This window comes from Rhinopithecus roxellana, chromosome 2 (assembly GCF_007565055.1).
Source record: "Rhinopithecus roxellana isolate Shanxi Qingling chromosome 2, ASM756505v1, whole genome shotgun sequence".
In the NCBI taxonomy this organism is placed as follows: domain Eukaryota; kingdom Metazoa; phylum Chordata; class Mammalia; order Primates; family Cercopithecidae; genus Rhinopithecus; species Rhinopithecus roxellana.
Genome location: NC_044550.1, coordinates 60,273,378 through 60,300,453, shown reverse-complemented (window position 1 = coordinate 60,300,453; position 27,076 = coordinate 60,273,378). Strand labels below are relative to the sequence as shown.

General features: G+C 36.1%; 1 protein-coding gene and 1 non-coding gene across 2 annotated transcripts; both read left to right on the top strand.

Moving 5' to 3' along the window:
- The first annotated feature begins 785 nt into the window (after nt 1-785).
- Nucleotides 786-15,622, top strand: PLRG1 (pleiotropic regulator 1). Its single transcript, XM_010356867.2, has 15 exons — nt 786-921; nt 2,287-2,393; nt 3,369-3,511; nt 4,159-4,212; nt 4,997-5,087; nt 5,285-5,372; nt 6,691-6,792; nt 8,966-9,058; nt 10,610-10,759; nt 10,849-10,950; nt 11,491-11,593; nt 12,649-12,757; nt 13,782-13,921; nt 14,401-14,594; nt 15,137-15,622. The coding sequence occupies exons 1-15, from the start codon at nt 913-915 to the stop codon at nt 15,194-15,196; spliced, it is 1,545 nt and encodes a 514-aa protein (XP_010355169.1). The 5' UTR covers nt 786-912; the 3' UTR covers nt 15,197-15,622.
- Nucleotides 7,202-7,306, top strand: LOC115895968. The gene has a single exon (XR_004056014.1). It is a non-coding gene; the product is annotated as a U6 spliceosomal RNA (small nuclear RNA).
- Nucleotides 15,623-27,076: the final 11,454 nt, after the last annotated feature.

The following is a 27,076-nucleotide window of genomic DNA, read 5'->3' as shown; positions in this document are numbered from 1 at the left end:
ATGCCCAAGTCCATCCATTTTTCTTTTTACATAGAAAAATAATTAGGTAGGGCTGATCAAAACCGGAGATTTTACCAGGGTAGGAAGCAAAAATACCAATACTTGGCACAAGGATATGTATAAATAAAAATGGCTGAAGTCTCCAATTGTGTCTTTCTTCTACCAGCTTTGAAAAGCTGTACCCTGGCATTGTTGAAGCCACAATAATCAACTAGGAAATGGCCAAGAGCTATGCAGTTTTGAGAAATTTTTAAAAAATCTATTAGCAGAAAATAAATATGGTTTTTTTTTTAATATCTACATGTCAAAAATTTCCAAATTAAAACAGCTATTCCTCAACATTCACTCAGCAAGTGTTTACTGAACTGTTTAAGCGAGATTGTTTTCAGGTGTTAAGCCTGCAAGTGTCCAAGTGCTTCTCGTCAGGATTGGAACCAGGAGACACAAAGCACACAGGCGACCTCCAAAGAGATCAAGGCAGTGGAGGCGCCTTAGATAGAGCCCACGGGAGTTTGCTCTCCAGACGCTTAGGCTCTCTGAATAAAAAGCATTAAACTCCGGGTAATACAGCACTAACAACCAGGGCCCCAGCCAAAATATTTAAGGCTGAAGGTAAGGCAGAAAACATAATTCGAAGACTTCTTCAGAGGGGCGAGTGAAACCCTCCAGTCAGGCGCTTCCAGGTGTCTCCCCTCTACAGGCTCGAGACTCCGCCCTAGGGGCGGTCCTGAGGAGGGAGACCCGCCTCTTGATCCCAGACGGCCGGGGGAGACTAGCGCGCGTGCGCAGAGCTTGCATCACATCCGCCGCCTAGGCGCCCAATTCCGGAAGGTGCAGCACAGTTGTGGCGGCGGGTACTGCGTTAGTGATTAGGGTTTCTTCCCTGCCGGAGGTGGGATACGCTGTAGCATCATGGTCGAGGTAAAGTGACACTGGGACTCTCAAGAGTCGTTTGTCTCTGTACTGTTTTTCTTTGGCAGTGGGCGTGGGGGATTGAGAGTGCTTGGAGTCCGGAGAGAAAAGAGCCTAGGAGGGAAGCTGTTTGGCCAAGGCCGGGTGGTCTCTTCATCGTGTTTTCGGGGAAGGGTTAGAAGCCGGATGAGAACCCGAGTCGGAGGTTCAGTCCGGGCGCTAAGCCTGAGATAATTCGTCCAGTCCTTGTTTGACTCTTGGGAGCTGGAAACTGTCCTTGGAGGCGGGGCCTCTGTTGGTGTTCGACCACTGGTCCTCGCCGCCCACGGGGCAGTGTCAGTGATTCTGTGCCCGAAAAGATTGGCGGTCTTCTCTATCTTGCGTTCAGGTCGTCTCTTATTTCAACTCTACTCCCAGAAAAACTTGCCATTCTTTACATTTTTTCCTGGCATGAACAGCCAGCCATTCTGTTAGCTGGTCTTGTCCATGTTGCCCCACATGTTTATTGATTCCATTCACTTTTCTCCGTATCCACTGCAGTCCACCTTAATTGAGACCAACATCATCTTTCACCGGGACTGGTGCATTAGCTCCCCGTTGATTTCCTTGCTTCCATTTTTGTTCCATAAGTTGTTCTGTTTAAAATGTAAGTTGTTCATACCTTTCTTGTTTAAAACCCTTTACTGACTATGTTGCTAGAACAAAATATAGGATGTTGTAATAGTCTAAAAGACCTTACCTAATCTGGACCTTGTCTACCCTTGCAACCACAAAGCACCATCTCATCCACCATATACAGCTGTGCTGCCCTCCTTGTATTATTTCAGTTAACTGAACATTTGTTTACATGACATTTCCATCAGCTTGGTTCGTTCTTACCTCTGTTTTGTGCAAGGCTAACTCCCTTTCTGCTTAAATATCACCTTAGTGAAGTCTTTCACAATTATACTTAGTCCTTCCTTTCCTGACCCAGTGCCTTGCTTGTTGCCCTCATAGCACTTATCAAAATGTGGAATTATTTTACTTTTTATTTGTTTCCTCTTGAGCACAGGGACCATGACTACCTTTTATCATTCTGTTGTGAGATTCTAGCACAATACCTGCCAGACACACAGTAGGAGCTCAGTAAATATTTATTGAATAAATGACTAAACTACGGCATCACTCAGTTGCTATACCTGAGGTTCTAGCCAAAGAGGAGCTTCCTCCTCTTCTCTGAACTTGACTCCTGTAGCTCGCAACAAGTAGCTATGGTGAGTGGTATAAAGCTTTTTACATATTTAAACATGTGAAGTGTATAATCAGTCTGACATTAGGTTATGATTTGTGTAATTTGTAGATAGGTGTGTAATTACATTCTTTTTTTTTTTTTAGGAGGTACAGAAACATTCTGTACACACACTTGTGTTCAGGTCATTGAAGAGGACCCATGACATGTTTGTAGCTGATAATGGAAAACCTGTGCCTTTAGATGAAGAGAGGTTGGTATAGTTTTTTTTTCAATTGCTGAAATATTTAACATTCTAATATTGGGGGAAGAGAGCAGGGAGAGGGAGACCTTTAAACTGGTAATACTCATGGACTAATTCAATAATGAGTGGTGTTCTGGCATAATTTAAGCTGATTTAACTTTTTTTTTTTTGGCCTTTTACAGTAAAAGTTCCATTAATTAATTGCATTTTATAAATACCCAGTAATTAAGAGAGTCCCTTTTAGGTATTTTATTTTATAATCAATCACTTTGTATGTGCTTTCAGCTTCCCGCTGCTCTCAGAGCCTTGCTGAGCTGAAATTGTACCTGGCCAGTACCTCTACTCCCATCTTTTCTCGTTAGTATGATGAAGATTTTTGAGTGGTGGCATATTTTTGGTTCTACATATCCAGCTCCAGTCTGGGATTGCATTATGTGCAGTGTTCCTTCTTTGTCCTTTACCCTTTTAAAATCTACTTAACTCCTCAAGCAAACATTTATATTTAATTTGTAAAGTAGACTATTTTTAAAAGTAATATAAGTGCATTTCTTTTTAAAATATTGAACCAATTAAGTACTTTTCTTAGTTCCAACTAACCTGTTTGGATACATCTAGTAAAGGTTGCTATAGAGTTTTTACTATATTTATATTTTGAAGGAAAGTATATTGACTTTCAGGTTTCTTAAAGGGTGTGTTAGTTTCTATATATCTTTCAAGCAGACCCTTGATAATTTATCATAAAATATTTTCTATTTATTAGGTAACAAACTAAAATATTACTTAGGTTTATGAATGCTGTGTGGTGGAATGTGAGCAAAAGAACAGATATGGTGGGGAAATGCACTTGGAAATTTTTGATTCTTTTAAATACTACTTAAAATCTTACTAGAAACTTTTTCTACATGATTGGGCAAACTTAAGCTGTCTAAGTGTTTGTTTTAAAGTATTTATGGATACGTTCTTATGTTTATAATTTCTAAATAGTCACAAACGGAAAATGGCAATCAAGCTTCGTAATGAGTATGGTCCTGTGTTGCATATGCCTACTTCAAAAGAAAATCTTAAAGAGAAGGGTCCTCAGAATGCAACGGATTCATATGTTCATAAACAGTACCCTGCCAATCAAGGTGAGTATGGTATTATCAGAAATGTCAGACTTATATGTGAATTTTAAAAATAGAAAAATGTGTTATTTTTGCCCCTCCTGGCAGGACTTAGGTGTGGTCATACAGTATTTAATGGCTGTACCAGTATTATAATGGAAATTTTGATCCTCATGGGAATACTGAGACATTGGTTGATGACTTTTTTCTTATAGGAAATAAAAATGGTAGTATAATGATGGCAGAGATTCTTAGAATGTGGAGAAGGTCACAGTGGAGATTAAAGGAAAAAATTGGAGAATATTCTTAACCTGTGGGGATACCATCTATCCTGTTTGTAATTCAGAAAGAGATATTAAATACTGAAATCTTAATAAATGAAGAGAATTCAAGCTTCCGCAGGAAACCATTTGCTTGGAAGAAGTACCAGAGTGGATTGTCACTTGATAGGAGGGCTTCTTTGTATACCATTGCTATATAGCAAATGGACAAGGACATGGTTTACAGAGATCAAAAGTGACCAATTTCCCTTATTTCTGAGGCTTGACTTTAGTTGAGAAAATTTGATAGATCCAGTTGAAAATGTAATATTATTTGATACTTTAAAGAGATGATAACTTTTATATATAAGATAAATTCACTACTATTGATTTTTTTTGTCTTTTTTCTAGGACAAGAAGTTGAATACTTTGTGGCAGGCACACATCCATACCCACCGGGACCTGGTTAGTGAGTTGTTGTATATTGAAAATGTCTTAAAAATGTCCCATACATTTTCACTAACGAGCCAATAATGAGATTCTTGTTGCCTATAAATTGCAAGATAAGCTCAATAGCCAAGCATCCATGCATAGCTTTGTAGGTGATAATGAATACTCATGTGCCTTTATTCAGCAAACATTCTTGAGTATGTATAATTTTTCAGGCAATGTGCTAGGAATTCAAAGACAGTAAAACTGTTGCAGGCCTAGACAAATTTATTATCTGGTGGTTTAGGCAGACATGTAAATATCACCAAGCTTATAAAAATGATGGACATGTTAGAGGCAGTATCTTAGAAACATGTCCTCTGTCTGTATTAAGGTATTGGCCCACAGATGGAGTGGCCAGTATAACCGGGTAGAGGACATTAGTATATATAGAAAGTCCAGGAAAATTGGGTGCTTCTAGTTGTAGTAAGTTACAACCACTCTTGGAAACATTCTGTTTGTATTTGAGGAACTGCTTAATACTGACTTTTGAAACTAATACCCAAATACAATGGAAATGAACTTTACTGTTCTGGGCTGCTTTAATACCTTGTAGGCTATGATCAAATTTGAGTTATGCGTTATTAAGCAGTATTTATTGTAGAAATTAAAAACAAAGATGAGCAAAACTTAATCAAAATTTGTATCACTGCCTGGAATTAATAAACATTTGGAATGTTTTCCTTCATCATTTTATTTTAAGTGCATGTAAATGAATAATATAAAGCTACTAAAAGAAATTGATTTTTCGTTTTAATAGGGGTTGCTTTGACAGCTGATACTAAGATCCAGAGAATGCCAAGTGAATCAGCTGCACAGTCCTTAGCGGTGGCATTACCTTCTCAGACCAAGTATGAAATATTATAATTACAAAGATCTTAAAAGCATATTTCACTGTTCACGTTTTTTTTTTTTTAATTTCTTTATAACTACTGTATGACATTTTCTTTTATTAGGACTTATAACAATTTAAAATAAAGGGTTAGTTTTGCAGAATACATGACTAGAGGCGTTAATTACTTTGAATATAATATTTCTTTGGCCTCAGGGCTGATGTAAATCGTACTGCACCTAGTGGAAGTGAATACCGACATCCTGGGGCTTCTGACCGTCCACAGCCTCCAGCGATGAATTCAGTAAGTTTTTCTGCGTCAAATAGCAGGTTTCTAACTTTTTAAACATGTTGCCTTATTTCCCTCTGATTGAAAGTCTTACCTTAAATACTAAAGAAGTGAACACTTTGGAATTATTAAGATAAATAGCAGCCTGAGCTAGTCATTCATATTTCATAGTCCTAAAACTGAAGTTGGTAGTAAATTAACATTTTTTGGAATGCTGTTGTCTACTTGTACTTTGTGTGTAATATGTGTTTTGATAAAGATAATGTGATGTTGGTATTTATTGCCCACTATTAAAAATGCAAGGAGAGTTTTTCTGAAACTTGTGTTAGTATGCATTGCATATGAAAATCTTTTTTATTAAATTTTAAGTTGGTTTGTACAGTTATGTTGAGTGCTATTAGTGTTGTACTATTCATGGGCTGTACAACTAGTCTTATAAATGAGCATTTAGAAATAAGTTTATCTGTAGGTAAATGGCAACTGGTATTAGTATGGTAGAAATAGTTGTAGAATTATTTTCTATAGTTATTTTATTGATTTATTTTTCTGCCATGTATTTTATTATGCTGCCACTTGAAATAAGTGCTGGCTTTGCTTCTCAGCTCATTATGCAATTGTTTTGACTTCATGAAGTGAATGAATGTGTAACCCCCACATCTCATTTCTTCCTTTATCTTCCATTCAGAGCGTATCTTCTGTCCAGGCTCTCTACCCTCCTTATGAGGGTGTAATTTAAGCTTCTTGAGGGCAAAAACTTTATGGGCTTAATTATTTTTTGGATGACTAGATGACTGCTAACAATAGATGGTATATCAGGGAGTATACCTGTTAAAATAGTATTTAAATATTGTATTAGAAGACAAATAGAAGGAACTATCATACCAGTCTTTGCTACATTAAATCAATAATGTTAAAGTATGACAATGAAAGGCAGTGGCATTAATACACTTAAAATGACTTTAATAATGGGAGCTTACATGGAGCATTTACTACTTTTTAAATCTTTGTGGTAACCCTATGAAATAGGCACTATTCTTCCCATTTTATAGGTGAGGCACATAGAGGTTACGTAATTGTTACCTAATGTCAAACAGCTAGTAATGGGCCAAGCTGGGATTTGAACCCATACACAGTGATGTGTGTTCTTAAGTCTAATGTTCTGCCTCTCTCTGATTTTATAATTGCTTTTTAAAATTAACATACAGAAAATTTTATTTATTCATTTAATGGAAAAAATCTTTTGTAAGTTCCCTCTTTCCATTTCCATTTCTGAATTGATATGAAGCCTTTGGTATGATATCTTTAATAATAATAATGTCTCTTCTATGTCTAGATTGTCATGGAGACCGGCAATACCAAGAACTCTGCACTGATGGCTAAAAAAGCCCCTACAATGCCAAAACCCCAGTGGCACCCACCGTGGAAACTCTACAGGGTGAGTGACTCTGCATTTATTTTATTATGTGAATCATGATTGCTTTCTAGTTGACAAGCACTGAAGAATAGAGTAAGGAGGAAAAAGAGTGAATATGAAAAGCCGGTAGAGCAATCTGAGGTGGACTGAGAAGAGTCTTAGGGAGTATCTTAAAAGATCTGTTGGGAAGGCGACTTCCTTAAGTAAAAGTTATACTTGTATTTTATATAAAATCATATAAAATGTCAAGATAAAGCTTCTAAATATGGATTGCAGACTAAATAAATTTAGAAAGTGTTCAAAGTATTTAGTTTGAAGGTGAAGGGGGAAAACACCATATAAAGAAATTCTTTGGGCCTACCAGTTATTCTTTCAACTACAATAAATTAAAATGAGTCAGAGTGTATCATCTAAAAGAAAATGGACATGCATGCTCACTTCGGCAGCCCATATGCTAAAATTGGAACGGTACAGAGAAGATGAGCATGGCCCTTCTGCAAGGATAACACAGATTCGTGAGGTGTGCCATACTGTTCATTTTGCATTGCTTGCCTGTATCAAAATATCTCATGTACCCCATAAATATATTTCTACTGCGTACCCACAAAAATTAAACACAAAATTTTAAAAAAGAAACTGTACATAGTAGAAAATGTACAGCTACATGTAATTTAATATATATTTTAAAATTTTTATTTTTCAAATGATTGTACAGCAAGAGACTTTTTGTTTGACATACAGGTCTAATGAATTGTAATAGATGTATTGATTTGGGTAACCGCTACCACAATTAGGATATAGACGTTACGTCACCTCAAAAAACACCCCTGTGCTATTCTTTTGTAGTTATATCTTCCTTCACCTCTGACAATCACTGATCTGTTTTCTATCACTATAGTTGTCTTATTTTTTTTCAATAATTTCAGTTCTAATTTATTTTTAATTTTTATGGCTAACATAATAGATGTGCATATTTATGGGCTACATATCAAATCTGATACAAGCATACACTGTGTAGGCCAGATATGGTGGCTCATGCCTATAATCCCAGCACTTTGGGAGGCCTAGGCAAGTGGATCTCTTGAGTCCAGGTGTTCAGTACCAGCCTGGGCAATACAACAGAATCCCGTCTCTACAAAAAATACAAAAATTAGCTATGTGTGGTGGCACACACCTGTAGTTCCAGCTACTCCAGAGGCTGAAGTGGGAGGATCACTTGGGCTCAGGAGGCGGAGGTTGCAGTGAGCCAGGATCACACCGCTGCACTCCAGCCTGGGCAACAGAGTGACACCCTATCTCAAAACAAGAAACAAAGAAAAAAAGCATACACTGTATAATGATCAAATCGCGGTAATTGGGATATTTATCTCCACGGTAATTGGGATATTATTTCTTTGTATTAGGAACATTCCATTTTACTCTTCTAGTTATTTTGATATATACAATAAATTATTCTTAGCTATAGTCACCCTATTGTGCTACCAAGCTAACTAGCCAAACTAGTGCTACCAAACACTAAATCTTACTCCCTTTATCTAACTGTATTTTTATACCCATTATCCACTCCCTCTTTATCCTCTGCCTCCCCACTATTCTTCCCAACCTCTAGTAGCCATCATTCAACTCTCAAGATCATTTATTTTTTAGCTCCCATATATGAGAGAGAGCATGCAGTACTTGTGTTTCTGTGCCTGGCTTATTTCACTTAACATAGTATCTTCCAGTTCCATCCTTGTTGTTGCAAATGACAGAATTTCATTCTTTTTAATGGCTGAGTAGTATTCCATTGTGTGTATGTACCACATTTTATTTATTCATTCACCTCTTGATGGACACTTAGGTTGGTTTAGCTGTGTCTTTTTGACTATGTCATATAAATGGAATCATACAAAATGTACTTTTTGAGATTGGCTTCCTTCACACAGCTTAATACCTTTGTGAGTCACTGAAGTTGTTGCAAGTATTAATAATGTATTCCTTTTTATTACTGAGTAGTATACATTATATAGATGAGCCACAATTTGTTTATCTATTAACTTGTTGAAGATAATTTAATATTGTAAAATATAATAGTCAAATTATCTTTTAAATTTATGATTTGAAGATGGGAGGGCAATTCAAACTCGAGCTGCAGTTAAACTTAAAAACATTTTAACTTGTATGTTAGCCGCCCATTCTACTTTGTTTTATACAGGTTATCAGTGGGCATCTTGGCTGGGTTCGATGTATTGCTGTGGAACCTGGAAATCAGTGGTTTGTTACTGGGTCTGCTGACAGAACCATAAAGGTAATAATGAAGGAAGAAAAAATAAACATGACTTTGTGTTTGTCATGTAAGTTTAATCACTTACTATTTCCTGTGGCAGGAATTGCTATTGCAGTTCCTCTGTTATTTTAGACCTGAATAAGGAGTAAAATTTATCATTTATACTAATAAGTGTTCTAAATAAATATCTGTTTGAAAAGTGGTATTTAAACCACTTTTTCTTTACCTGCTGAATACCTACCACTAATTCCTTTATACTTACATTTTTGTCTCCAACTGGTTACAAAATTAAGAGCATGCTCATTCATAGAAAATGTGGAAAATACAGAGAATTATGAAAGTACGTAAACCTGTATATAATCCTACCATTGTTAGATACTTGGATAAGTTTCATTTTAGTATTTATTTCTGGAGGTATAAATGCCTTTACTTCTAAGCCCTTTTCCTGTGTGTGTATCTTTTAAAAATCATTTAGTATGTAATTTTGTATCTTGCTTTTTTCCCTTAACATTGTATCAAAGGCATATTCCTGTGAAAAATTTACCATCTTTTAAAGTGGCTGCATAATATTATATCATTTGGATAGTCTATAATCTGTTTTCCTATTGTTGGATGGTAGAGTTTTTAGTCTGATTTTCACCATTACAAGTAATGCTGTTAAGTTTTGTATATAAGACTTTTTCTGTGTTTTAGATTATTTTGTTATGGTAGAGTTCCATAAATGGAATAAATGGGTCAAATATTTTTGAAGCTGATACCCAAAGTACAAATTACTTTCCAAATGGGTGAATCGATACTTGCAGTGTATGAGAGGATCCTTTTCAGCACATTGGTTGTACATTCCTTTACAAATATCTAATATGGTATGCAAAAATGGATACTTAATTTTTTTTTTAAAGTTTGTATAGGCTGGGCGCAGTGGCTCACACCTGTAATCCCAACACTTTTGGGAGGCTGAGGCGGGCAGATCATGAGGTCAGGAGATCGAGACCAGCCTGCCTAACACGGTGAAACCCTGTCTCCACTAAAAAATACAAAAAAATTAGCTGGGCACGGTGATGGGCACCTGTAATCCCAGCTACTTCGGAGGCTGAGGCAGGAAAATGGCGTGAACCCAGGAGGTGGAGCTTGCAGTGAGCGTAGATTGCGCCACTGCACTCCAACCTGGGCGACAGAGCGAGACTCTGTCTCAAAAAATAAATAACTAACTAAAAAGTTTGTATAAAATTTCTAATGAGTTTGAACTTTTTCATATATTTGCTGCTTTTAGGGTTTCTTTAAGTTGTTGCTGTCCTCGGTTAATTTAATACCATACTTTTCATACTGTTATTATCAAAGATTCCATTTATATAACAAGAAGGTTAACCTGTCATCTAATTGCAAATATTTTTCCAGTTTGAGCATGCCAGTTTTTTTCTTGCTTTTATTTGGTGGGGAGTCATTTTACAAAATTTTTTATTTTTACATATTTGTTATCTTCTTCTCTTTGAAAACTCAATTTTAATAATCAGGATTCTAAAATTTTGCTTTGCGGTAACCAGGGAAAGAAAAAAAAATATTCTTTGATTGCAGATCTGGGACTTGGCTAGTGGCAAATTAAAACTGTCATTGACTGGGCATATTAGTACTGTGCGGGGCGTGATAGTAAGCACAAGGAGCCCATACCTGTTCTCTTGTGGAGAAGACAAACAAGTAAAATGCTGGGATCTTGAATACAATAAGGTAAGGTTGGGATTAAGGATTTAAAACATTATGAACCACTGTTTATCTTTCTAATTCTACAAGTGTTAACTGTCCTGCTTTGTCTTTAGGTTATAAGGCATTATCATGGACATTTAAGTGCAGTATATGGTTTGGATTTGCACCCAACAATCGATGTGTTGGTAACCTGTAGTCGAGATTCAACTGCACGGGTAAATGGGATAGAGTTGTGTTTTTATCTGTAAATATATTGCATCTTGTAGGGTGCATGTCTGGTTTCAGAGTCTTCAATTGATTGATAGAGAATTAAAGATAGTTGTCTTGAGTCATCAATATCCTACTCCCTAAGTTTCTTAACTTGCATTTTTTTCCACCTTAGTCTTCAGTTCTATGACCTCATGATGTTAGTGTTATTAGTGCCCTGCCCCTGAAATGTGATATTCTCACGTTCCATTCTGTAACAACTATTGTCCATTAGTTCTTTCATTCAGTAGTGTTAAAAAGTAGTCCCATCATGCCCATTCTTAGATTTTCAGTGCCCTGATCTTTTAGCTTTTTAAAGTTCTTTCAAGGTATCTCCTATTTATATTCTTCCTCCAGTTGATAAATCATTATCTTTCATTTAAGCGTTTTCTTTATTATATTCAGGCACTAGTTGTCTAGTAAATTTTCAGCCTTGAATTGATCCAGTTATCTTCTTGAGATAATGAATACCTATTCTCTTTCCTAATATGTCTATTGCGTTTTTATAGATTTGGGATGTGAGAACTAAAGCCAGTGTACACACATTATCTGGACATACAAATGCAGTTGCTACAGTGAGGTGTCAGGCTGCAGAACCACAAATTATTACAGGTATGATCGATACTTTACAAGTTTATAGAATATTCATATCAGAATCCATGTTATTATACATATACTTTTAATATTCACGATGACTCTTGCTTTGCATTGTGTTTACAGTGTTTCTGTGTCATATTTTAATCATGGACATTTGAAATATATTCAAATGAAATTTCATTCCACTGTTTTTATCTCGTGGTTTTTACATATCATAGAGTATGCCATACATAGTATCCTGTAATGTCTGACTAGAATACTGTGATATAAACAATTAAGTATTATTTTATAGTGTCAAAATTATTTTTCTAGGAAATTGAAGTTAGAAGACAAAATACCTTGAGACTAGTAACCTTTAGAACTGTTTTGAATCTTACTTTGCTCTAAATAAAGTTAGTAACAATGGCCGGGCGTGGTGGCTCAAGCCTGTAATCCCAGCACTTTGGGAGGCCGAGACGGGCGGATCACGAGGTCAGGAGATCGAGACCATCCTGGCTAACATGGTGAAACCCCGTCTCTACTAAAATATACAAAAAACTAGCCTGGCAAGGTGGCAGGCGCCTGTAGTCCCAGCTGCTCGGGAGGCTGAGGCAGGAGAATGGCGTAAACCCGGGAGGCCGAGCTTGCAGTGAGCTGAGATCCGGCCACTGCACTCCAGCCTGGGCGACAGAGTGAGACTCTGTCTCAAAAAAAAAAAGAAGTTAGTAACAATGGAACTTTAATACTAGAAAATAATTCCTTTGCCTGATGTATTTTATTAACTTAAAAAAAAATCATTGAAGTTTTTTCCTTTTCACTAGAGTGTACAATCATATATTTGTTTTATTTGTTATTTGCATGTGTTTTAGCTGTTCAGTTGACAGTGAATCAGTTGTTGTATTGCATTTTTTAAAGAATCAAAATCAACCTAAAAATTTGGAACTATGAAGAAATTAACCAAGACTGATTTGCAAGTGATAAGGCTTTCATTTAGAACGTATGTGTTTTGGAAGAATGCTTTGTATTTTATTTAACTTTTGCATTATTTTTCCTGGTCTGTGTTTTGAGGGATATATTTGTTTCCATTACAGGAAGCCATGATACTACAATTCGATTATGGGATCTGGTGGCTGGAAAAACAAGAGTGACGTTAACAAATCACAAAAAATCAGTTAGGGCTGTGGTTTTACATCCAAGACAGTAAGTGTATTTTCCTAATTAGCTTCTTGTTTTTCTTCAGTTCTTAGTATAATGCTGAAATGCTAGTGGTGTCAGCACTGCCTTTGGCAGTCATTTAGCTGCTGTCATTTCCAGGCCTGTGCCACATAGGAATGTGTGTTTCTTTCATTTTCCTTATGCACTATTTTGCTTCATGCCCTGTAAAACATGAGGAAAAGCCTTCTACTTGATAACAAATAAATAATGTCAAATGAGACAATGTAAATAAATCATGATTAAATGCTGCATGTCAGAATAAAAGATATTAGTGGCTGGGCTTAATGTTTTGGACATAAATGATATTGGACACTGAGACATTCATTGAATAGTTTAATTCTTAAGGAGGAAGTTAATATATGAAGAAAGAGAAATAATAAGAACCGTGAACATTATAGTCAGAGTATCCAAAGAGGTGGAGCATATATATCACAACTATTGTTTGTTGTATCAGATCACTCTGACACTTTTCTGGTTATATTCATATTCTTTCTCTTCTCCCTTTCCTCCTCTCTGTCTTCTACTCTCCATACCCTTTTCCCCCTCTCTTCTTCCTTCCTTTGCTTGTCTTTCTCACTCTCATCTCTCCTCACTCCCATTCTCTCTCTTCCTCTTGCCCTCTATTTCTTTTCTCCCTTTCTTCCTGTTCCTGTCTTGCTCTCCCTCCCTCCAAAAGAGTTGCATAACACATTGCCCTTCTTGTGAAATAGGACTTCTACACATTTATTGCTCTGGCTTAGTGCAGAGCATTAAGGAAATGAAAGAATAAAACTTAAAGGAAATGAAAGAATAAAACTTTAGGACTTAAAATATCCAGTTAAAAATGTGAAGATCTGATTTAACTTTGAACAAATGTCTTAATATTTTTACATTTTGATATGACTATTTTGCTGAATATATAAATCATTGAGGACACAACACAAAATATAATTGAAATAAGCTTTTAAAAACCCACCACTTTATTTAACTTGGTTTCCTTTGTCATTAATTCTTTTTAATATTATTTCAGTTACACATTTGCATCTGGTTCTCCAGATAACATAAAGCAGTGGAAATTCCCTGATGGAAGTTTCATTCAAAATCTTTCCGGTCATAATGCTATTATTAACACGTTGACAGTAAATTCTGATGGAGTACTTGTATCTGGAGGTAAAATAAGATTTTTATAATAAATATGTTTATCTGTTACTTTTAATGATGAATAAACATTTGTAATGCTTCTAAGCTGTCACACTTAAGTATTATAGTCGCACTTGCCTGATTAGGGCATTTGCATGTTACTGTGTGTGTTCATGCATATACATAATACATGTAGTATATTTCATAGTTTAGTCCTTTCGAGTTCCAATCTGATGAATCTCAGGGATTTATGCTGAGAATTGCCTAAAATTTTGTTTATTATTCTGGAATTGGATGTTAGATTTTGAGGTGCTTTTTAAGATCTGTAAATTCTGAACCCAGCACAAATGAAAGTAGAAAAGCCAATAATAAGAGGAGATTGAGTGCCTGTGTCTTATGTATTTTTATAACCGAAGTATTGCCATGCTTGGGCTAATGATGCTTAATAAATGTTTGCCAGGCCGTACTGCTGAAGGGATACCAGGTGTAACTAGATTTTTCCCTTTAAGCTGACAATGGCACCATGCATCTTTGGGACTGGAGAACTGGCTACAATTTTCAGAGAGTTCATGCAGCTGTGCAACCTGGGTCTTTGGACAGTGAATCAGGAATATTTGCCTGTGCTTTTGATCAGTCTGAAAGTCGATTACTAACAGCTGAAGCTGATAAAACCATTAAAGTATACAGAGAGGATGACACAGCCGTAAGTTCTCTGTTTCACATTTGTTAAGTAAAGCAGCTATACCAATTTGGCACTGTTCTCATTTAATTATCAGAAGGAAAAATAATCTTTATAGTATTTAAGATATTTGTTTTCTTGAATAGTGTCTATTTATAGATTATTATTTCACTGATACCAGTGAATTCATGGATGGTTTTAATTTTATCCCAACTTTCTTTGTTATAGTTGCTGGGAAATGTTGCACCAAGAATAACAGCAAATAAATAGATTGTTATGCAAATTAATTTGAGAATCCTAAGCTTTGGTGTTAGTAGAATATCCAAATAGAAATGTTATTTTAGATGAAAAACTGCAAACTAAACATAATGAATCCATCCATCTGTTATTAGGCTTGGATAATGCCAGAAGTTTATCAACTCTTCCTAAAATTGTCAAAGAACTACTAAGTGTATAATGCCAATGAATAATGTTAGAGGAGATACCTTATTTCTGTTAGAAAGGAAGCCTGTTAGACATGAAGCAAACTAATAATACTTTATTTTAACTTGCTTTTCTACTTTTAGACAGAAGAAACTCATCCAGTCAGCTGGAAACCAGAAATTATCAAGAGAAAGAGATTTTAATGAATGTGGAATTTTCTTTTTTTTTTTTTTTTTTTAAAAAAAAAAAGCTTGGCGTTGATGAGGATACCCAGTCGTTTTGTGCTCTGGCTGGGAATATAAAGGAGAAATTCACTAGCTTCAATCATTGCTGCTTCATATTTTACAATAAACTGTCCCCTGTCCCCTACCCTTGTGTTTTTATTTCTAAAACAATTTGTGATACTAGGAAGATGCAGATACCAAGTAAATGCAGGTTTATTGAATGTAACTATTCTAGATGTAATATTTTGACAGTCTTATTAGAACAACCTTCTTTTTTAAAAAAAATGTATGAAACCGATTATTATAATGGGACATTTGAGGGAACAGTAGGTTTTTTTTAATTTTAATCCTTTAAAAATTAATATCTGTGACTAATAATTTGAGATTAAAAGATTTGAAGTCTTATGTATGTTTATTCCAAAAACGGTTTTTGAGTGTATGTTCTACAAAGTTCTGCACTAGATACCGTTCAGGAAATAGACAAGTAAGATGTGTCTATCCTCTAAGACTTCCAGTTTGGTAGCTTACTATAGAAATTCTGTAATGGAGGTGCAGGTGAAATGCTGGGGGAACAGAAGTGGGGATAATATCATTTATTTTTCTCAGGAGGGATTGTGGAAGACTTCATAGAGTAAGTGGCATTGGAGATGACTTTGAGGTGAAGAAGGACAAAGAAGGAAAAGAGATAAGGCATGAAGTGATGAAACCAGGCACAAGAAAGTGTGCAGTGTGTCCTGGGACAAAGAATTTTCTGCTACTGTTGAATAATGGGGAGTAAAGCTGGCTTGTGAGGAAAGCTCATATAAATTTGGATTTTATTCCACAACTGGTAGGATACCAATACTGCCATTGAAACTTGGGGAAAATAACTGGAGATACCAGCGTAGCTGTTTAAAACTGTAGCAAGGCCTGCAATCTTGTAGAGATTTTAAAGAGAAGTTTTTTTTTTTTGTTTTGTTTTTGTTTTGTTTTGTTTTGTTTTGTTTGAGACGGAGTCTTGCTCTGTCGCCCGGGCTGGAGTGCAGTGGCGGGATCTCAGCTCACTGCAAGCTCCGCCTCCCGGGTTTTACCCCATTCTCCTGCCTCAGCCTCCGGAGTAGCTGGGACTACAGGCGCCCGCCACCTCGCCTGGCCAGTTTTTTTTTTTTGTATTTTTAGTAGAGACGGGGTTTCACCGTGTTAGCCAGGATGGTCTCGATCTCCTGACCTCGTGATCCGCCCATCTCGGCCTCCCAAAGTGCTGGGATTACAGGCTTGAGCCACCGTGCCCGGCTTAAAGAGAAGTTTTAAAGTTTCTAATACTGATGCCTCTTTTTGGTAAATGCAAGTTTTATAAATCTTGCCCTGGGATCCTGATTCCCCTTTAGTCAAGAAGATTTGTCAGACTTCACCTTCTATAATGAGAAAACACAGTTATAAGAACAGTCAGTTTTTATAATTTTCCAAATTAAAAAATTGCACTATGATTTTGAATAAGCATTTCCAATTACATTATCCATCTTGCATGCTATAGGTGGGAGTATAATTGGCACAACCTTTAGGAATGTAGTTTTCTGGGGTTTATTGAAACTGTTTGAACCTTTTGGCCTACTAAGTTCATTTCTAGGAAACTGCCTAATGGGAATAATCTGACAAGTGTACACAAGCAAATTCATTGCACCTTTGTTCTTTAATACTTAAAACTAACCCAAATGTCCTGTCAATAAGGGATGGTTTAATAGATGGTACCTTTATGCAATTTGTTTCTAAGTATTCATTAAGAGAGTGAGGAATGTCTGGATTATTAGGGCAAAATTTCCAAACTTTACTCTTAGTTAAAAAAAGTTGTGCAAGCATTTTTTGTGAACAACTTGATGCTCCAAAATATAACACCACGTTACTAACAGTGGCTTTGTTAGGAAGCAGAATTATGGAAGAACTTTCACGACTGGCTTTACATATTTCTATGTTTTAATTTTCTATAAGCATGTAGTTCATAAACTTAAATAAAGAAAAAAGAACGCTGCACTTGCATTCCTGAGAGATTCTGATATGCCTTCTAACAACAAAAATCAGAGGTAGATGCTGTTAAAGGCCAAGAAGAAATGACTAGTACAAGGAAATGAGAAAGCACCTATCAATCTTTTTAGCAAAGCTTCAACTATCGTGTTCAAGTTAGGTATACATATCAAATTCTGAAAAGCATTTAAAAAAATCTGTTTCCCCGCTCCATGCTGGCCTGTATTACAGTGTTTCTTGAAACTTCTGTTGCATTAAGTTCATCTACCATAATGTGTTCATGGACCCTATGAAAGGTGCAGAATTCCATGTCTGTGCCCTTTTACTTACCTGACAGACCCCCCCACCAGGGTTAAGTCCAAATCTCTTCCACTGGCCATTGCATATAGCTTAAGTGTAGTCTATAAAGTGTTACCAAAGCTATAAAGTGTTACCAAAGAAAGGCAGCTCCACAGACTGGACTCATTCTTGGTCTGTAACCACATATCTCAAGTGAGCCATCAACAATGACCAAATACACATCTCCATAGTTAATGCCTTTTGCCTGCTATTGCAGAGGATGAACAGTCGGCCTCACAACAATTCCCTCTGTGCAGTTGTTGCCATATACTCTTGCCCACCCAAGGACTTTGCTCCCATGATTAAACCCTTTCTCTCCTGTACCATGAATTTCTTTCCTCGGCCCTAAATGAATGTCATCAAAAAATAGGTTTCAATACTGCCGCTTAGAAAAAAAAAATTACTAAACCTAATGTTTCCCTCTAGGAATATACTCATTTCTCTACTCTTATAGCTAAACTTGTAGAGTTTTTGATAAACTTATTTCTATTTCCTTACTTTACATTTTCTCATTTTCTCAACCAATTGCAAAAAAAAGGAAAATGTGTTAAACATTTTTCTTTGACAAAAGGAATTGGTAAGTTAAGGAAAAATAGTAAATAAGCTTAAAAATTGATTTTTTTTGGTACAAAAATAGGTAAACCTAGGTAAACCAATTAAACAGAAATATAAATAATAGAAACAAAGGCAAGAGGGAAGTAAATAACAAAAGAGCTGTCCAATTCCATGCCATTCACCAAACAAAATGATTAAAGAAAAAATTAGCCTATGGCTATTTCAAAAAGATACAGAAAACATAAACAGATTAATTACCATAAAGAAAATGAAGTTGTCAAACACCCCTACCACCACTAACATACATCACTAAACCCGAAGAACTTCAGAATTGAGTCCTTAAATCATTCCAATGCACTTGAAATTTTTTCTAGGACCTAGATAAAGAAGGAAATCTTTTGTGTGTTTTTAAATGTTAATATCACAAAGACATCCAAATCCAATAAAGAACAAATAAATTGTGGTTTCATCTCACTTATGGATGCAAATATTATTAGGAAAGTTTAATAAAAGAATCAAGCCACATACCCAAGCAGAGAATATTCTAAGAATGCAAGGATGGTTTACTATTAGGAAATAAGTTAATTAGCTATATTGATTTAGACAAGGTAGAAAATATGAGCATCTTCATAGATGCCGAAGAAGGGTTTCTATATATAGATAAAAAGAAGAGAGTTTTGCTCTGTTGCCCAGGCTGGAGTGCAGTGGCACAATCGTGACTCACTGCAACCTCTGCCTCCTGGGTTCCAGCGATTCTCCATATAATTTGAAACTTATTCTTGGTTAAGAAACTTATTAGCATAGCAGTAGATAGATATTTTGATTAAATATGACTCTTCTTTCTTAACTTGGTCTGGGAAAGTTTCTCCTGAAACTTCTTTAGAATTTAGAAAGCTGAAAACCAGAATTCTCATGGAGAATTTCTATCTTTCTTTCATTGAGAATAATTTGTTACCTAATTAACATATCAAATAGAAATATTGATACCTAAGAGTCATAAATTATAGTTTAATTTTGTAAAAACTGAAGTTTACTGGACTCCTCTGTCTTAGAATGGGAGGAATGGGTGTGCTTTCTGCTTGATTTAAAATTGTGACCCTCCTATCTAAATCACATAGTACTCCCTAGCTATCGCCTATTTCTGCTCTATTTTTCTCGATTATTATTTTTTATTGTTTGTTTCACCCAGTAGAATGTAAGCTGCAAAATAAGAAGTCTATCTTACTCACCAATGTGTTGGCTGGTATTCACTATATTTTGTTAGATAACTGAAATCAGAAATTTTAATAATTAGGAAATTGGAAGAATCACCTTCAGTGATCTGATTTGAATTTTTAAACTTTTGTAACAAAAGCAAATTATTGAATGAATTATTAAACAATGGGGTTTTAGAAGTAATTTTAACAAGGTTAATTTATACATTTATGAATTTAAAATGTAATTAACATTTAACAGCAAACTCAGATTTGGAAGATACTTTGATGTAATTAAGCTGAATTTAGAAAGTGTTAGTTACAATCTCACAGCATTTGTACTGTTAAATTTTTCAAGAAGTAAAATTTTCTTCTTTGAACGAACTGCACCCTCTACTGCTCTTTTTTTTTTTTTTTTTTTTTTTAATAGCTTACGGTTAAAAGATAGTGTCAGCTGGGCTATGATGGCTTGAGCCTGTAATCCCCGCAATTTGGGAGGCCAAGGCAGGTGGATTGCTTGGCCCCAGGAGTTCAAGACCAGACTGGGCAACATAGTGAGACCCAGTCTCTACAAAATTTTTTTTTTTTTTTTTAATTAGCTAAGCATGGTAGCACAAACCTGTAGCTCCAGCTACTTGGGAGGCTGAGGTGGGAGGATCACTGGAGCCTGGGAGGCTAAGGCTTCGGTGAGCCGTGATGAAACCACTGTACTCCAGTGCAGTCGGCAACAGAGTGAGACCCTGTCTCACCAACAGAGTGTTTGCATTTCCAAAAAATTTAGCTCTGAAATATATAAATAATATAAGTAAATAGAGTATGCATTACATCCTTGCTTAATTTCTGCCTGAAATTCAGAAATTCAGATAAGTGAGGTTTATCTGAAGGTCAGTGGTAAAAACATTTCACCTGTTTGGATACAAAACTGAGATTCCTATAACCTGCACTGAGTTGAGAGACCCCTGGGAATAAACATATTTTTGTCTTGTGGCTTTACCATAAACTGAATTTATTAAAGACAAGGACTGACATGCATTTCAAGTAGCCTTTCTTTATAGCTATCATTTGTGGTGATAAGTATCAACTGGAAATTTCTGGAAATGAAATTGAAATGACTCACCCCTGAGAAGAGCAATATTTGGTTGGCATCTCTAACATCATACTTAAAAGAAAGCCTATGAATTTCTTAAAAACTTTCAGACATTTCAGTTTGTTCATCTTCAGCACCATCCTGATGATTCTGTGATCTCATGTGATCTTTTCTTCTGATCAGATGTCTGCAATTCTGGAAGAGGAGAAGGTATAGTTCAGAGCAGAGAAATTCACCCTGGTTTTATTCTTGGCTCTGACACTGGTTAATTGTGCATTGCGCTCGTCTACAAGTGACTTTAGTGACTGTATTTTTCTGTTTCTCAGTTTTCTCAGTGGTGAAACAGGGGTGATAATATTTCTAGCCCCATCAAGTTATTGTGCCTATTAAAGAGCAAAGTCATTACAGGGCCTGGCAAATCGTAAACACTCTATGAATATTAGCTATTATTTTGCCGGATATGTTAATTGCCATCATGGTTGGTTGCTGCTGCTTAAGTCTTTTACGGTTGTCACAGGTTCTTTGCTCTCCTTTCTAGCGTGAGATGTTGAATTAGTTCTAGACTCTAGGATACCCATGTCTCCCAAGGTCTTTGGCAAAGCGGCTTTTTAAAATTTTAGGTGCAAATCAAGATGTCTCTAGAAATTATCCAGTTTCTGGTGAATGTCATGTGGGGCACTCACAGAGAAAATGACTACACAGCCTTGGAGGGGGCATCTATGTTATTTTCAGGCTTCCCTTACAAATGTGTTTCCATATCTTCCCACATACTATTTTTCCCCCACAGAATTTATATACATATATTTACATATAATTTACTATATGTTTATTTTTAATATAATTTATATTTTATATAATCATATACTTCTTCATCTTTATATATTACATACATAATTGTATTATATATAACACACTTGAAATATTTGACTTTGTTAATTGCCATTTAAAAATCTTAATGGAACCTTAATTACTTGGTTATTTATCTATATATTTCTTATGAAACAAGGATGAATTTTCCCCACTATCCAGTCCTCCCCCAGATATGTACCTGTGAATTAATTCCATGTCAACTCTTTTCAAAGACCTAGTTCTATTTTTCATTTTTTTTAGGAGAGGGACATATGGTAGGGTGAATTAATCTCCAATAAGCATTCTTCTCTTTCACTTTATTCCTTTTTTTTTTTGGCAGGGGTCAGTGGGGAAGGTGTGAGGGATGCATTCACCTAAAATGCTACATTTCTCAGACTTTTATTCAGTTATGTGTGGCCATGAGGGCGAGTCCTAGCCAGTGAGATTTAATCAGAAATGTTGTGGGGGACTTTCAGAAAGTTTGTTTAAAGTTGTTCACTCAGCTGGGATATGTGGGCATTCACCCTTTCCCCTGTCAGGAAAGCAAATGTGATAGCTGGAGCAGCTATCTCCAGCTGGTGAGACAGCTTGTCTCGCCATCTTAGGACAAGAAGTGACCCTGAAAATCGAAACCAGTGTTGGGGTAATGCAGCAGGGATGCAGAAACAGCCTGGGTTCATTACGAAAACAAGGCTGCTATTCCAATTCTAGACTGCTCACCTTTAGATATCTATTACATCATAGAGAAATAAACTTGTATCTTCCTTAAGCTACTGTTATTTTGACTTTTCTATTTTATAGGCAGCCACATTGTTTCTTAACAGATCCGGAGACTTGCTTTTGAGTGCTTTCAAAAGTGGGTACATATCCATGGCAATTCAGATGGGAGCTCATCAAAGTCTCAGGGCAGGGGAGAGGGTGAAAGATTGGTGAGAAGTTGGCTTTTGTTGAATGGCCCACAGTCCATGTATGGGCAACAATGTGAGGAAGGTATTCACAGGAAAGTCACGAGAAGAAACTTGTAGCTTTTCTGCCAGGGGCATGATGATGAGCTCACAGGAATGGCAAGGGATGGTCTGTAGGTGTTGGCTGGGCTTCCTGATGTTTCCAAGCGGTGGAGCTGACTCTTGGCTGACTCTTTTTGAAGAGGTTATAAACTCTCCACTCTGTTCTCCTTGGAGCTTCTCTTTTGAATCTTAAAACCCTACTTTCTACTTCAAAAATAATATTAAAATAGTTTCTTTCTCCTTAAATTCCTGCTCTAACAATCTTAATTCTCTCCCAGGCAACATGTTTGCTTCTGACTGATGAGGGGAAGGGTCAGGAAGTGGAGGAGAGAAAAATACAAGGATTAATATGCTGGATGTTATCTCACTACAAGTACCTCCACCATGGTGTCTTCTAACACTACGGAAAAATGATTGTTAATATGAAAAAATACTTTTGTTTAAGCAAGTCAAAATCAGTGTAGTTTCTGTTGATTAAAAACATACAAAAGAAAAATATCCATCAAACTTCCTAAGACATATTGTCCTGTACTGAGCATGCCAAATTTAAGAGAAAATTCTTAAAAGGAGAACCCATGAATACTGATGTTGCCAAAAAGTATGACATTATCATTTAGTAGATTGTTTTATGAATGAAAACAACTATTTGAATAAAAAGTCTTGGCTGTCTACCATCCTCTGGAAAGCTATTTGCTACGACAATTGCAATTAATAATAATTAGATTATTAATTAATAATAATTGCTTCCAATACCTTTGGTGGCATTAGAAGTGAATGAAGGTACTGTTTTCCTTAGGAATTACTTGTAGGATTTTTCATTTCATTTGTACAAGGTGTGAAGGTGGAGACGTATTACAGTAAATCATTTACACTGGAGTGTGGCCAAGAGAGGGAATGTTGCAAGAGCAAAATATGATGAATGTCCATGAGAGAGTGGGAGGCCATAGTAGCTACAGGGAAGTAGGATGGAGCAGAAATAATCTCAAGTACTCATATGACTGGGACTATTAGTGAGGAATAAGAAACAAGACTCCCTGAGCAAGCCCATGACTAAATGAAAGTACCAGAGCCCACTTTCACTGGGGTGAGGATGTTAGCTCTTCGTTGTCCTCTGTTGATGTTTGAAAAATTTGATATCCAACTGTTACTAACATAGGCTCAAAATACTGAGAGAAATAGCTAAGGGATGATCCCCAGATACAATGAAAGTAACTCTGTTTTCTTTATTTCTGGGTCCTAGCTATGGCAGGTTATCTCCTATCTTATTTTAATGAGATATTAGATCTTTGCATGATTCATTCACTCATTCAGCAAACACTTGTTGCCATGTCATCCTTCCCTCCTTCCAGCACAGAGGCAGTTTTTCTCTGTTTTTGTTTCTTTTAGTTATTTCAGTTGGGAAATTTGTGTAACTATATACAAAACATATATATATGCACACATTTAAAATTGTTGCTGAATTTTGAAAAATCATTTTGGAAAAATTATGACGTAAAATACATAAAATACATAAAAATATGACATAAAATGTATGTATGTATAACATACATCCTGTATAACATAATATACAGGAATTATAATGTGGGCCAAACAAGTCATTCTTGATTTTCAGATGTGCTATAGTTTTAGTTTTACATTTTATCACTTTGTAACATTACAGATCTTGCTAGTTCATTTAATTGAACTTTATTAAATTGTGTAACTGTAAATGGAACTTTCTAAGTGCAAGTCTATTCTAGCCAGCAAAATGCATTTTATCAAGTGTAGCAACAGAAGAGTGAGATACTTAGGTTAGAAGTCCATATCTATAAAAAAAATTCTTCTAAGACTTGACATAATTGTAACCTTTTATTGGACTATGAACTTAAACTTGGATGTATATATTGTCATTTAGTTGTAACCTTATGTTGGACTATGAACTTAAACTTGGATGTATATATTGTCATTTAGGTAGTGTCATATATTGACACTAACTTGCCTGTCTGTGAATGATTAGAATGCTGAAGGCTTTCACATTTAGACTGTTTTAAAATTGTCCACTACTGAGACTTAAATCAATTTTTAATGAAAACTGCATTATTGATTAATATGTATAAAGGACAGCTAATATGTTAGTATTACCCTATCATTTAACTTGAACTATGGAAGAAAAATGTAAGATATTCCTTTAAGAACTTTCTGTTCAACACCTTTTAAGCAAGACTTGGATTTGAGGGGGTAACAAAACATTTATTCTAGTGTAACGTCACAGATTTGCAGATAGTTCATTTTAAATCTCTGAGGTCTACACTCATTAACACTGACTTATAAAAAAGAAAGATTTCCATTTACAAGATTCTTGGTAAATAAAGAAAAATATAAATATCACCAGGCACACTGTTCCCTATCCGCTCCCACAAGCCTCAGCCATAGGGTAGAAGATATTCATGGACAGAAGCATGCTTTTCAGGGTAAATGTGACTTAGGATTCTTCCTGGATGGTGCATGTGCCTCATAGTTCCCCATTCTTCCATCCTGGAGAGAGCTAGAGGAGTGAATGGGGTGTCTTGGAATTTTCCTAACACAGTGGGGGAATGCCTTCGCAGCATCCCTCTCCATCTGTTGTCATGACTTGCACCTGCAGGGCGCTCACTCCACCAGCTACTGCCCACCTGTGCAGAATCCTCATTTCACTTCCCTTCATCAAAGACCCAACTGGTGGATGGAGCTCTAACTTCTCCTGGCTTAATTTTCTTTATCTCAAATAAGGAGACAAATTCAATAAACTGGAACATTCTTCTGGTTTGATTGTGTGGATCAATCAAATTATGGTCTTTGATATCTTCTGAAATAAAACATACTATTTTATTAAAGGTAGAACAACATACTTGGTGAAAATATTCCAATCAAAGGCTGTTACCAACTTTACTTTTTAAAAAATCCTCAGCCCAATTTTATATAACCATAAGCAGAAATTTCAGAAATATTCTCCTTAGATGATAAAGTGAAAAAAGGTTTTTAATGTTTCTAACCCTCTAATGAGACTTCTTTTCCTTAAAGGGTTGGTCTGTCCTCATGTCCTGTCCTGTAACCTGTTGTTTTGTTTGTTTGTTGTTTTTTTACCCTCATCTTTTCCGTGATGGTAAATCTGTTCTTTTTTGTCAATGTCCTTGATCTTCCCAGAGCCTGGCAGGTAACCCCACCCTGCCGTCTCCACAGACCTCCTTCCCCTTGCCTTCAGTTCCCTCATCCTCTTCCTCCTTAAGCTGCTCTATTACCAGTAACACATTTTAAATGTGGGGTTGGCTTTTTATAGATAATGGTTAGATTTAATATGTATGATTTATGTTTGAAAAGCAAGCAAGTCGTGGAAAGACTTGGGAATCAAGATTTGTCCTCGTTCTTTGATTGAAATCAATTTTGAAGAGTGGTACATAATAGCACATGCAGCCTAAGGAACTTTATATCACGCTAGACTTGGTTTAGTACACATGGATCAGGATGCTGCTGTCAAAGGCGACATGCTCAAGATTTTGTTCCCCTTGGGATATTTAGGACAGTGTTCAACTTATTTTTCAATAATTGAGGCCTCTTGTCTGTAATATTTTATACTTTCCAAAGAATTTTCATTTAAATTTTTTTAAAATTCGGGTAAAATACACATGAATTTATTATAACCATTTATAATTATACACATCAGAAGTGCTGGTACATTCGCATTGTTGCGCAACCAATCCTGAGAATGCTTTTCATCTGCAAAACTGAAACTCTGCACCAACTAAACAATAAACCCCCATTTCCCTTTTCTCCCAGCTCCTGGAAACCACCTGTTCATTTTCTGTCTTTATGAATTTGATTACTCTACGTTCCTCATATGAGTGGAATTGCATTTATCTTTTTGTAGCTAGCCTATTTCGCTCAGCATGGTGTCCTGAAAGTCCTCATCCATGTTGTAGCCCATGTCAGAATTTCCTTTCTTTTTAAGGCTGAATAATATTCCATTTTATGTATATACCACATTTTATTCATCCACTCATGTATCAATGGACACTTGGGGAGCTTCCACCTTTTGACTGTTGTGAATAATGCTGCACTAAACATGGGTGTACAAATATCTCTTTGAGATCTTGCTTTCATTTTTTTGGATATATATCAAGAAGTTGAATTGCTGGATCACATGGTAATTGTACCATTCATTTTTTGAGGAATTGTCATATTGTTTTCCAAAATGGCTGCACCATTTTCAATTCCCATCAACAGTGCACAAGGTTTCCAATTTTTCCATATCCTCACCAACACTTACTTTATTTTGTTTTGTTTTTGTTTTTGTTTTCAAAAAAGGCAGGCCTACAAGATGCCTGAACTGTTTATTTCACCAGCCAGTATTTTTCATTTTCTTCCTGAGGCTGAATTTCAAAACTTTAGAAGTCTATACATACTGCATTTAGACTTTCTATATCCAGAGAAAGGAGCTGAGAGCAGAAGAGGTCAGGCCCCGGGGTTGGTTTTGGGTGGGAAAAGTGGCAAAGATTTCTCCGTAACAGTCTGTGTCAGTTTTCTAACAATTAAAATGCCTTTAAGCTCTCCATCATCAAACTTTCCTCTATGGCATCTGTGACAGAAAAACACTCCTCTTTCACATACATGACACCAGCGGGGAGCAGAGGGAAGGGAGTGGGCAGAAAGGAGCGGACATTACACAGGCACAGGCCACATTTTTAATTCATCCAGAAAAAAGGATTTCTGATTTAGTTTAATGGCAAGGAGTTGTATAAAACTATAACATGTTCTGCCTCTTCCTCAAAGTGAGTTGGGCTGAATTTTTGTGACTGGAAGCATTTCTCACAATGGT